The sequence below is a fragment of the Phaenicophaeus curvirostris genome, chromosome 17 (genome assembly GCF_032191515.1).
Source record: "Phaenicophaeus curvirostris isolate KB17595 chromosome 17, BPBGC_Pcur_1.0, whole genome shotgun sequence".
NCBI classification, from domain to species: domain Eukaryota; kingdom Metazoa; phylum Chordata; class Aves; order Cuculiformes; family Cuculidae; genus Phaenicophaeus; species Phaenicophaeus curvirostris.
Genome location: NC_091408.1, coordinates 134250 through 145999, shown reverse-complemented (window position 1 = coordinate 145999; position 11750 = coordinate 134250). Strand labels below are relative to the sequence as shown.

The 11750-nt window shown below is 49.4% G+C and overlaps 1 protein-coding gene across 2 annotated transcripts; it reads right to left on the bottom strand.

Moving 5' to 3' along the window:
* Window positions 1–681: 681 nt before the first annotated feature.
* Window positions 682–11413, bottom strand: MLEC (malectin). 2 transcript variants are annotated; one of them, XM_069870639.1, is made up of 5 exons: window positions 11197–11413; window positions 8411–8589; window positions 6868–7044; window positions 6651–6708; window positions 682–5469 (listed from the first exon to the last, which is right to left on the bottom strand). In XM_069870639.1, exons 1-5 carry the CDS (start codon window positions 11396–11398, stop codon window positions 5240–5242), a joined length of 846 nt encoding a protein of 281 aa, XP_069726740.1. In that variant the 5' UTR covers window positions 11399–11413; the 3' UTR covers window positions 682–5239. The 2 variants fall into 2 exon arrangements, with proteins under 2 accessions (XP_069726740.1, XP_069726741.1); XM_069870640.1 differs by lacking the exon at window positions 11197–11413 and adding an exon at window positions 10991–11040.
* Between the last annotated feature and the right edge of the window lie 337 nt (window positions 11414–11750).

Below are 11750 nucleotides of genomic sequence, written 5' to 3'. Positions count from 1 at the left end.
CCTCTTTTTTGACTCCAGCCGACACTCACCGCACTCAGGACGACTGGAAACAGATTCAGAGCAGTGGCTGGTGATATTTGCTGCTACTTGTAAGCAGCATGTGCCTGCTAGTACCAACCGAATGCTATTTCCAATAAGCCTGCCTGTGCCAGTGACGTCCCTCCACCCTGTGCCCTAGGAAGGACAGACCGGAGACCCAGACTGTCTGGAAAAGCAGCTGCCCGATATGCAACCAGGGTCCCTTGTCCCCTGACAGGAGGCATCTAGAGGAAGACGGTGCTGCTTTCTCTCTGCTCCAGCTACAGCCCCTTCTGTCTGTCTCAAGCTGAAATGGGGGCAGCTTGCAAAACCCCAGAAGGCAGATTACATCTTTTGTGTTCCTGATCTGAGCAGGAAGCAACAAGGCCCACATCAGCATTTTTAAGAGGGTGTTGTACCATTCAACTTGCAATTCATCACACACAAAAACTGCTGAAAGAACAGCAGAGCTGTACCAGAGGCAGGCAACGGCAGGGAAAGACTCAGGGCTACAGCAGTGGTGGGACGTTAAACTGCATCTCGGTGGCAGCAGCCTGTAGTCCCCTCTGCAGCGCAGCCAGCCTTAGCCTCCTGCACCACCAGCCACGAAGCAGAGGGGGGTCTCCTGCCCCCACACCACTAGAAAAGACAGATCACCTCAGCTGAGTGACAATATAATTTTGTTTATTTTGCTTTAACACACTGCTGGTTAAAACTGCCAGACAGTAGATTTCAGAATATTCCCTCAACCAAACATCCTGGGGAAATTAAAAAAATAAGACCGCTACCGTGTACCAAAATAAAATAACCCACCCCAACATCCATCTTTTCCCCAAAACTAGTCCCTGCAAAGCCAATGCAATCAGAAATAGATGTCTGTGCTTTTCACCCAGGGCACAAGCTTGCTGCAAAACAAACTAAAATAATGTCACTGCAAGTTGTTATAACACAAAGCAATGGACAGTAAAATAAAAAAAATCCTCCCTTCGTACTGGTGACAAGTACAGATGGAGATCTCTCCCCACACTGTTTAGCCTTTACAGACAACTTAGACCTGCAGCTTCAAGTAGTTTGTGATGTGTCCTTGATGCCAAGAGCATGGGTCACTTTCATGCATCCGAACCTATGCAGCTGGATGCTATGGAGCAGTAGAACCATCTGTCGATACCAAAAACTGCCATGTTGATAGGACCCAAGCATCACTGTCATCTGACCAGCATGTTGTGGTCCTGGCTACTGCCTCCTGGCACAAAGCACAAATTTTCTGGTGCTGCTTTACCAGCCCAGCTGTTTCGTGAGTGGGAAAGCACTGAACACACAAAGCACCTGCAGAAGCCTTGAAAAAGTCCCACTTGCCAGCAGGTTTCCAGGCACTGCTTCACTCCAGCTCAGGAACTGTTAGTGTGACAGAACAGCCATGGTAGCACAGGCAAGCACATCCCCACTATGCGTGGCTGGGAACAACTCCAGGGCAGAGATCCTGCATTTCCTAGATTCACATTCCCCAGTCAAACTGGTTCAAGCTGTACTTTGCCCTTGCCTTAAAATCTCCATCACACAAACTCTTTAGCAGAGACCTTTGATGTTTGTAAAAGATTATTCACATTTTCTAATCAGCCAGCACTGTTTCTAGGAGGGAAGAAAGCACTTCTGTTTTGTTGATTACTTTTTTTTTTTTAAATAAAGCACTTTTTTGGAAAAAAAATAATCAAAACCTATCAATAACCTGCAGTAGCGTCCCACCGATCTGCCTGGAGACAGTGCCATCACATCCCTCCCTCCCCCTCCCATACCATCCCCCCAACCTCCAAAAATAGTATTTAATATACAGCAATAAACTCTGAGCAAGCCAGAGTCCCGGAAGACATGGACCTGCTTTCATCTCTCCTGTCCAGTCCAGCACCATTTCAATGCGATTGCTACTATACTCCTAGGACAAATCCATTTGGATCCAAGGTGAAATGCACATGCCTCAGCCCTGCTGGGCAGTGCGCGATGCAAGGTTGCAGCACAGGAGGCCTGTTTGTGTAATCACGTCTCTAAGCCTTCACAGCTCCAGCCTGGTGTTGTGTTTTGTGCTGTTGAGAATATTTGTCGGAGTCTATTTGGGACTAGTCAGTAAGGACAGACCGGTGGAACCAGACTGACATTTAAAAAAAAGAATCTTTGAATTGTATTAGACTTTGGCATTTGTTGTGGAGATGTAGAAGCGCCAGCAGGTAAATTAGGCGAGTACTGGCCCAACTCCCACTTTGCTTGGAATCTCAGCAAGCATATTTCCCTCCTCACCACATAAATGCAAGAAGCAGATGGTTCTCCCACACTTGAGCACCAAACAGAGCCTGAAACACCTGGTACTTCACAGCTGCTCAGAATCTGTCTCACATTAAGGCCTGAAGCTGCCCTGCCCATCCTCTCCCCTGTCCTGCTGTTCTCCATTAAAGACAGGTCTGTTCAACCCTGGTTTCCCATATCAAGACATCTCCCTGGCTGCTGCAATACCATTCCAACTTAAAGAAAGACCAAGCGACAAACCATAGGTTTCTGCTCCTGTTCAAACCCAAGCGGTGCAGGACAAGCCCTTGGCGAGCAAGTTTGAGGGACAGGACCCCTATGCCACACTGCCCACAGAAGCTGCAAGCACTATACAAACACAAGTCCCCAGCAATGCCTCACTCTGCTCTGATACACACAGATACACACAGGCAGATACACACAGGCACCAGACTGCCTGGAAATTCTCCATTCTGCCTTTGGGAGATTTCTAGGGTAGGCCAGACCTGAAGGAGCATTTCCAGTTCTTCTATCCCCTGCTAGGCTTTTTTGCCATTGACTTCAAGGACTGGAACCAAAAATACTTGCTCGCAGTTCTCTGCTTCAGCCGTGACCTCTGGAGCTGGCATCCAGGGAAGTGAGACAGTCCTCACTGATCACAAGGGCAGACAATGCCTGTCCCTTGGTGAAGAAACAAAACCAATTCAGAAGCTCCTTAAAAAAAAAGGAAAAAAAAAAAAAGAAGCTTCTTCCAATAGACTTTCATTCAAAGCCTGAGGCAAAGGCACCAAAAGGAGAAGGGAATTCATTTGGCCTTCTGCTCACTGCCACCTGGGATAATCAAAAGGCTCAGTGCTGTTTCAGTCACACGCAGGGAAGGGAAAAAGGGCCTGGCTTAGGTTTATTCTTAAGATCTGCTCTCTCTAAAGACTGCCTTCTCCTTCTGGCGTGGCAGGGACCCTCTTGCTTCTCCCAAACCGGCTGTTACCACTTATGCAACTGGAGAGAAGGTAACTAAGGTCCTCCTGCTTGCTTTTAGCTCACAGACACAGCATTAGGGTGAGGCCCATAGCAGTGATACATGAGATCAGAATGGCAAGGTTCAGTTCCACTGCTGCACAGAGCAGTGCTCTGACACCTGCCCCAGCTCCCACTCCAAGGCCCACAAGCTGGCAACTCACATCACAGCTTGAGGGTTAGGAGGAAGCAAAGGCTTCAGCTGCTTTAGCCCAGCAGAGCCGAAAGGCTGCTACTTCAGTCTTCTTTCCAGAAACTACAGAATTTTGTTGACCCTTTTCAGCTCAAAGAAAGGCTGAGCCACTACAGAAGGTCAAACAAAAGAAAAACTGCTGGGAAAGTTCAGGCCCCAGAAGGAACAACAGCAAGGTGGAATTGCTCTGTGCAGCTGCTGTGGGTAAAAAGAGAGCACTTCTAGGAACAGTGACAGCATGACAGTGTTCTGTGGGCCCAGAGCTCACCAGGATCAAAGCTGACCTGCAAGGACCCAATCCTACCTGGGCCAGATCCTGCTCCGGCACACAGAACACCCCCTATTCCTGGCAGCCAGAAGGGCTCAACATGTCAAGAGGCCAAGACCATGGCAAGGCAGCTTCCGAGGGCCTACAGCTCTGGATCAGCAAGTGCAGTGAGGGCTTTCACTCTGCTCAGCCTCTGTCAGGCAGGCACAGGCTCTGCAGAAGCCTCTTGCAGAAATATTCCTAGGGGGAAGCAGGTGCCTTTGTCACTTACAGATCTCTGGAGGGGAACAAACCACCTTGCTCTACAGTACTGAAATGCCGGACATCTGCCACTTCACCACAGCGCCTCAATACACAAAAGGTCAAGCTAACTGAAGACACTAACCAACTCCACCGTGCTTCTCACTGCTGCCAGGCAGGCCTGGTTCCTATGACAGGGAATGAGAGCTCACAGGGAGCATCCACAAGGTCACTCTGTTCTGTCCTGCAACACAGGATGTTCACAGTCATGGGGCAGGGAGTGAAGCTAACTGTTAAGAAGGCCAAGGAATAAGTCCAGAACCTCCTCTCTGATTAACTGGTTCTCAGCTTCTTCCAAAGGAGAGGTCACTTGACAGAATGGGCAAAATAAGAGACTGGGCTTAAAATTAAACCTTTGAAAAGAAAAGGATATTAAAGGAAACAAAAGCCATGATCAATATGGAAAACAAGTGCATCTCATCAGATGCTAACAATGTCAGCCTCTCATAGGCTACAGCAGAATCCTTCTACAATGGATCTAACATCAAAATTGCCAAAGTAGAAAAATCTCTCTGAACTGGTGCAGCAAATCAGGCCAGAAAAATCCCTCTGCTCCTAGCACTGCTTGCAGTCTTAAGAGGGGAACACCTCCACAGAGTCCAAGAGGCTAGCTGGAGTCTTGATATCTTTATGCAGGCAAGTACCATACATTGTGCTGCACACATCTGGGGAGACACTGAGCCAGGCTCCATCCTCCATAGTTGTTAGTGACCCAACAGTACCACAACACTTCCATATTCCCAGATGTGCACCCAGGCTTGGTTTTAGGAGCTGCTTCCCTGCTTAAGGAACCGTATTCCACCCAGTAAAGGCAGCAATCTTGCAGTGCACGACTTTCAGTGTGGGATGTGGCCCAGGACTGCTAGCATCAGCTTCCAACAGCCCAATACACAGGCAGCCAGGACTCAGTTTACTCTTGGATGCCCCAGGGAGGATCAGATGCTGCACATGGTGCGAAGGGGGACGCAAGGGCCTCGCTGCTTGCTAGCAGGGGTAAGGTAAGCTCCCTCTTACCTGGACCTGCTATTCATTCCAAATGAATCATCTTTTTTTTTTTTTAATTTTTTTTTTCCTTAAATTATGAACAATATGGAGAAACTGAGAGCAATTGTGTTCGGTCCAACTCCTTCCCTCCCAGCCCTTTGGCTGACGCTCTTTGGGGCTTGCTCTCACAACCGGCAGAGGCAGAAGAGGGTGGGAATGAAGACACCAAAGGCCACCAATATAGGAAACATGAGGCTGCTGTTGTCTGAGGCATAAGGGTTTGGTGTGCGTGGGCCTGACTGAACACGGTTCTTATTTGCCTGTTTTTTAACACTGGAGCCATCATCATATTCATCTTCATCATCATCTTCCTCTTTTTTCTCCAGACCCGGGTGCGGCTGCAGCTTTGGAACATCTGTTGAACAAGATAAAAGGTTGCAAGGAGGCAGGATGTAACCTGGGAGATCACCCAAGTCACTCCATTCCCCTCACCTCAATCCAGCAAGCACATTGGCAACCCAGCACCTGACGCCACATCAACATCACAGCCAGAGCACCCCGGAAATAGAAGCACCCTCGCTCACAGCGGCTCGCACCACTATTTCTTTCCTGCATGATGCAAGAGCATCTAAAGACCCTGACTGCAAAGAAAATGACATTCCTCCACCCCATCTACCTGTCACACAGGAAAAGTTACAGCACAAAAGCACACTTAGAGTATACAGTCAGATACCACAGCTGTTCAGTGAGATCTAGTCAAGAACAAGTGCCCGCAACCTGCAGAACCAGCAGATACAGGTGCAAGCAGGAACAGGAACAGCCCTTTCCCCAAATGGTCCTACCTCACATCTTGTACAGCTCAGCTCCAGACCTATCAGAGCAGCGTGGTCCCACCCCACCCAAATTCAGTCCTCCACACCTGGAGCCTGAATTGCACGTCCCCAACATAGCAAGCTGCCACCCAGTTATGCACCAAATCTTTAGCAACGCTTAGCAATCCCTGACCAGCAGTAAAGCAAATTGATGCTTTGGTCAGAGAGGGGGTACCAAAGATCCTCTGTTCAGGAGCTGGAAGGGGCTCTAACTCCAGCACAGACTTACAGAGGGCTGTGATGAAAGAGCAAGGACTTTACTAGCACTCCTCACTGCTGTCCAGAAAGAAGAACTGCTATACAGGAAAAAAACTCTGCCTTGTCATGGGACTGAGAAAGCAAAACAAAGCTCTGGGTAAGAGACATTTAACTACTAGCTAAAAGATCTCTGTGAATTATTTGTTTGCAGGGCTGCTGCTGACACCCAGGTCCACAGGGTATTTATCTGTAGCTGCAAGCTAAGTCTGACCAGATGTGCTCCCTTCTTCTTTACACCATATGCAATGCAGAAAGTCCTGAACCAAACTGATTCTTCTTATTCCAGAAGTGACACAGCTTTCTACACTTGGACAGGTAGGACACTACACACCTAATTCACTCTGCAGCAACTTGCTGAAACGATTTTGGCAGAGGTGGGTCAGCAAAAGCTATGATCTCATGGTCTGAGAAGCAACAGGCTGCTCTCCAAGGGGGGAGTTCCTTCTGGCTCCAAAACTGTGCTTACCTTCCACTGTTCCTTGCAGGATGTACAGGGCACAGATTTTTGGATTGTCATAGTAGCCCTAGAGAAAGCAATGAAGGAAGTCAGTGCTGCAGCTTTGAGGCAAGAAATATTGCTCCCACCTACGGTTGCCTCTCCTTTCTCAGCAAACAGCTGCATCATGTAGCTGGGGAAGAAGGTGAAAAGGAAGATGAGGGCTTTGCCCAGCAAAGCTTATTACCTTTACAAACTCAATATGGAGCTTCCCGGTGAATGTAGAAACCTCTCCCTGGACGCTCAGTTTCCCCTTTTTGATACTCATAGGAATGATTTCATCATGAGCTGTGCTGTGTCCAACTCTGTCAAAAATGTCCAAGTCCTTCACCACCACATGGCCATTCAAGCGAACATCAAATACCTTCAGGGGTGGAAGAAATGACAGTGTCAGAATGGATTCAGGCACGTGACAGCTGAAAGGGGAACAGAACAGTAAAGGTCTCTGCTTGTTATGCACCCAGCACCAGAAAGCATTGCAGCATGCACTGTCCCACCAGACATGTTCCACCCCTTTGAGAAGGATTCAGAGCCCAAAAGCAGCCAGGTAAAGACACTGAAGCATTAACATTAAGTACCCCAAAGTCTGCCCTCAACTTTAAAAATAACTCCTACGTCTGCTATTCAGAACTGAGGACAGCACACTTTTATTCTGGTTTTTTTATACTTTCCTATCACAACTTTTTTCCATCTACTGGTTGAGGATCAGCTCCTACCACCCCAGGGTGGCTGTGGCACACCACACCCAAGGGAGTTAAGGCATTCCTAACAAACAGCCTGCAGCAGAGCAGAGAAGAGGAAACAAGCTGGTGAAGTACACAGGGTCTGAAGGAAGTAAAATGTTGAACTGCTAACCACATCTGTGAATCCAGAGTGAAAGTCATCCCTGGGGCTGTAATGACTCAAACTTCACTCAGCACCTGGGGAATCCCAGCAGAACTACATGAAGGAAGAGGAACCAAAAACGCCTCAGCCCTTCAGTTTAATCTGAGGCTGCTTTTTGCACCCATTCTGTAGGCCAACCCCACCAGTTCTGTTCCCTGAAATACTCCTCTGGCAAGAAGGCAGCACAATACTTAAGGAGCTCTAAAGAAGCTGACGGAGTCAAGAGAAAGCCAGACTAAAACACACACCACTTCTCTCCCAACTTATCACAGAGCTTTGAGTTCTTTGTACTTCTGCTTCCATGTCTGTACATGAGGGATTTCAAAAGTAGGCAGGGATTACTCCTCTCTAAAGAGCAATAAAGACAATCGAATTTAACTCTATGTTTTCAGGATCATTTTGAACGCGTATCAAGTCTTATTACATTTGTAAAAATTGGTTTGAGTAGGTTATTTAACAAAAATCACTCCCTGATTCAATTTGTGCAATATTTCTTTCAGCATAAGCATGCTATCAGGTCAGGAACACGTGTTCAGGAAAACAGCAAACACACTTCTTCTCAAAGCCAGCACAACCTAAACAGACCATTAACTTCTAGTGCTAATTATGTTTAGCTGCACATCTTTGAATTCTTTGCAATGCAGTTCTCCAGGCCAAGTGTGTACCTGGAATGTGGAAAAGAGCTCGACGTTTCAGAGCCCACAAGAGCTCTAGGAATTAAGTTAACTCTTAGTGCCTTACTTCATTCCTTTCTCCAGCATGCAAAGCAGCAGAGGCAACCTGGATATGCACAGTCTTAAGCTAGGAACTCACATCAAAGAGACAAGCAAGGAGCTGTTGCTTACCTTCTGCTGAGACTGTGCAAAATAGACCTCTGCAAACTTCAACACCAGCACATAATCACCCTCCTCTTTGATGGGAACTTCATAGCCAAAGGTTTCCTCATTGTAACGCTCAGTCTGGTACAGAATCTGATCTTCCGTGTTGGACCGCAAGATTGGCAGCTTCATACCATAGTCAGAAGCTGTGTTTCAAGCACAAAGCAGTGAGAGGAAGGGTTAATTTCTGAGGCACATGGAAGAGATGCTATATATTCTGGAAGTGCTTAACTACCTATGCCCTTACCAGACCCATCTCCCCTTTATGCCATCACCAGAAGGAGGCACTACTGGAGCAGAGGCAGAGGTAGCTAAAGCCCCAGAACCCGGGTCCTGAGGAAAAACACGTCTGGGCCTGCTGTAGTCTAGGACACAGTAAACTCATTCACACCATTTCAGAAAGAAGAGTCTGATTCACAAACAGGGCACAGAGCCAAAGGACTTGGCCATTGACTCCTCCTTCAAAGAGGAAAAGCACCTACAATATCTTTACAACATTTTCAAATTACAAACTCCAAGTGCAAAACCAAAACAGTCAGCGTAGGGCCAACTCAACTCATTCATTCAACGGATTGAAGCTACCAGTCAATTGCATTGGATTTTGGAGCCTCACCTTCTCAACTGAAAATGTGGGGAGCAACAGAAGCACGAAAAACATTAGATATCTTACAAAACGCTTCCTTTTCACCACAGCCACGCAACACCTGCTGGCTTGAAAACACGACAATAGATGCAAGAAAGATACAAATGGGTCTCAAGAGCACCATTCGCAGCCACCCGGCTGAACTGCGCACTGTCTGCGGGCATCGGAACAACCCCCGGAGAGAGGTCCAAACAGTATTTCCAAATGGGGCAATAACTGAGAAAATAACAGAAATCATAAATTTTGCCACTTTCTACACATTATTTCACCACCACCAGAGCAGTCCTGAAAAGACTTTAACCCAACCTGACATTTTTTGTGTTAGTATTACTGTACAAAAGCAAACTGACGCATGCCTCGAGAACTCCCAATCACATAATCCCCCAGCAAAACAGGGGCAGGAGGAAGAACAGTGGACAACACCTGCCCACTGGCACTTCAGGCAGAAGTTGATTCAGACAAGATGTCTGTTGAAACTTGTCACTTCTACATCCATTTGCATGGGAATAGACACTGCATTGGCCAAGACAAAGCAAGAACTACTAACCCAGCACACCTTGCCAAAGACAGAGCCAATGCGTAGGAGCATGAGGAAATTAATGCCAGTTCTCAGTCTCTTGTTTCACACAGGGTTACTTGGACAATCTTCTGCTCCTCTTTATCACCCAAACCCGGGCACAAAGGCTGAAGACTTTAATCACCAGAAATACAGAGGGTGAAAAGTTTAACCTGTCCTCCCACACAGGTATTTCTGGCCAGCTACAGATAACAGTGATAGCGAATCAAGGACTCTGGAGAAGTCAGTTCCTGTTAGAGGAAAATCTGCATAGGAAGGAAGTCTTTTAATAGCCAAGAAGGTAACTGAAGAGGAAGACCTGTCACTTGCATATCAGAGGTGTGTTGACACAACTATGGATGCAAGCTTGATTTCACAATGTACCAGGCATCACTGACAGAGGAGCAGTGTGCATTAAGCTGCGACTCAACTATGTTTGGCACCTGGCTATTCTGTAATTTCTATCAGCACATTTCATCCTTCAGGGCACACCATCTGAATGAGGCTTAAAAAAAAAAAAAAAAAAAAAGGCTTTATTTGTCCAGAGGCAGCACAGCCCAGAAACAATATCCCTAGGTAATTTCCTCGTAGTCAGCCACATATTTTCGCTCTGGCCATTACATGCCTATCTAGGCAGAGAGCAAATTGAACAATGGTGCAACAAAAAAAGCCATTGATGGAAAAATAGCGGAGAGCTGAAAGGGGTAAAGTCTCCTCCACTGTGCCTGGCACTGCTGGCTGAAGTGGGATTACTGGAACAGCCTGCTGTTCAGAGGAGACACCACAGGCTTTCCCCAAAGGGGAGAGCATGTCAGTGTGCTTGAAAAAGACCCTTTCTTTATCCTCAACTAAAAAATAAAGCGTTTAAGTCAACAAGGACATTCTCCTTAAAGTCACACACGTAAGAGGTCTGTGAAGCAAAGCTGAGCTACAGCGCATCAGTACACCTTGTGTGATTGGGGCACCAGCTTCCACCAGGGGTGGAAAACACCTACCAAACCGCATTAATACTTAAGTGTGACCTCCTCCGTATCCAGTGTGGTCAGGCAGCTCTCCATTCAGGATGGCATTTACACAGGGTGAGCAATGGCAATCCTCACCACCCGACACGGGAACAACGAAGGTTAGACTTAAAAACCAACAGATATCGCACCTATTCATCTGCCGTCACCTCACAGCAGCAGCAGTTCGGTACAGCTCACTTTTCACCACATTTGTGAATCAACGAAGTTTTCGAGCATCGACTATCAGAAACGGGCAAAATTCACGAAACCCGAGTGTTTTCCAAGGAAGCAGGAAAAGGGAACCAAAGTGCAAGCGTAACAGCATCTCTTAGTGCCGTCCTTACCGGCAGCTCGAAGCTTTTACCGATTCAGCAGGGAGAGCCGCCTATCGCGCCTCCCCTGCCCCTGCCGGCCCCCGCGCCGCTCCGTCCCTCCTCCCGGCCGGCCGGGGCGCTGCGGGCTCCGGGCCGGGCTGCGGAACCGGGGGTTACGGCGGAAAACGGGAAAGCTGCAGCGCGACGCCCCCGCCGCGGCTCGGCCCCGCGCTCACCTCGGCCCACGCGGCCCTCCAGCGGGTCCTTGCGGAAGTGGATGCCGTTCACGTCCACATGGGCATCGCCGCCCGCGTTGACGGCCCACACGACGCTGTCGGCGAGGCCGCCAGCCGCGCCTCGCAGCAGCAGCAGCAGCGGCGGCAGCAGCGGCAACAGGGGCGGCAGCAGCGGCGCCCCCCGTGCCCCGGCGCCCACCATCTCGGGCTCGCGGCGCCGCGCCCGCCCCTTCCTGCTGCCGCTAGGGGGCGCCCGCGCCCGCCCCGCGCGCCCACGCGGCGCCGGGCCAATGGGCGCGGGGCGGGAGGTGCGGCGGGGCGGGGCGGGGTGAGGCTTCCCGGCGGGCGGAGCCTCGCGTCCCGCCCCCCCACCCCCCACAACGGGGGCTCCGGCGCGGGCGGGGCGGGGGTTGCTGAGGCGACGGGCGGCGTCGCGACCCGGTCGGGGCGGAGCGGGACCGGGCGGCGGGCCGTGGGAGGCCGCGCTGGGGGTCCCGTGACGCCCGGAGAGGGGCGGGTCCGCCGGCGGGTCGCTGCGGCAGCCGGGTGTGCCT

Coding starts and splice junctions, on each gene's coding strand:
- MLEC (XM_069870639.1), bottom strand. CDS start 11,398: ATGGTGGGCGCCGGGGCACGGGGGGCGCCGCTGCTGCCGCCCCTGTTG. Junction 8,590..11,196: donor GGAGGGCCGCGTGGGCCGAG/GTGAGCGCGGGG, acceptor CTTGAAACACAG/CTTCTGACTATGGTATGAAG. Junction 6,709..6,867: donor TCCATATTGAGTTTGTAAAG/GTAATAAGCTTT, acceptor TGCTTTCTCTAG/GGCTACTATGACAATCCAAA.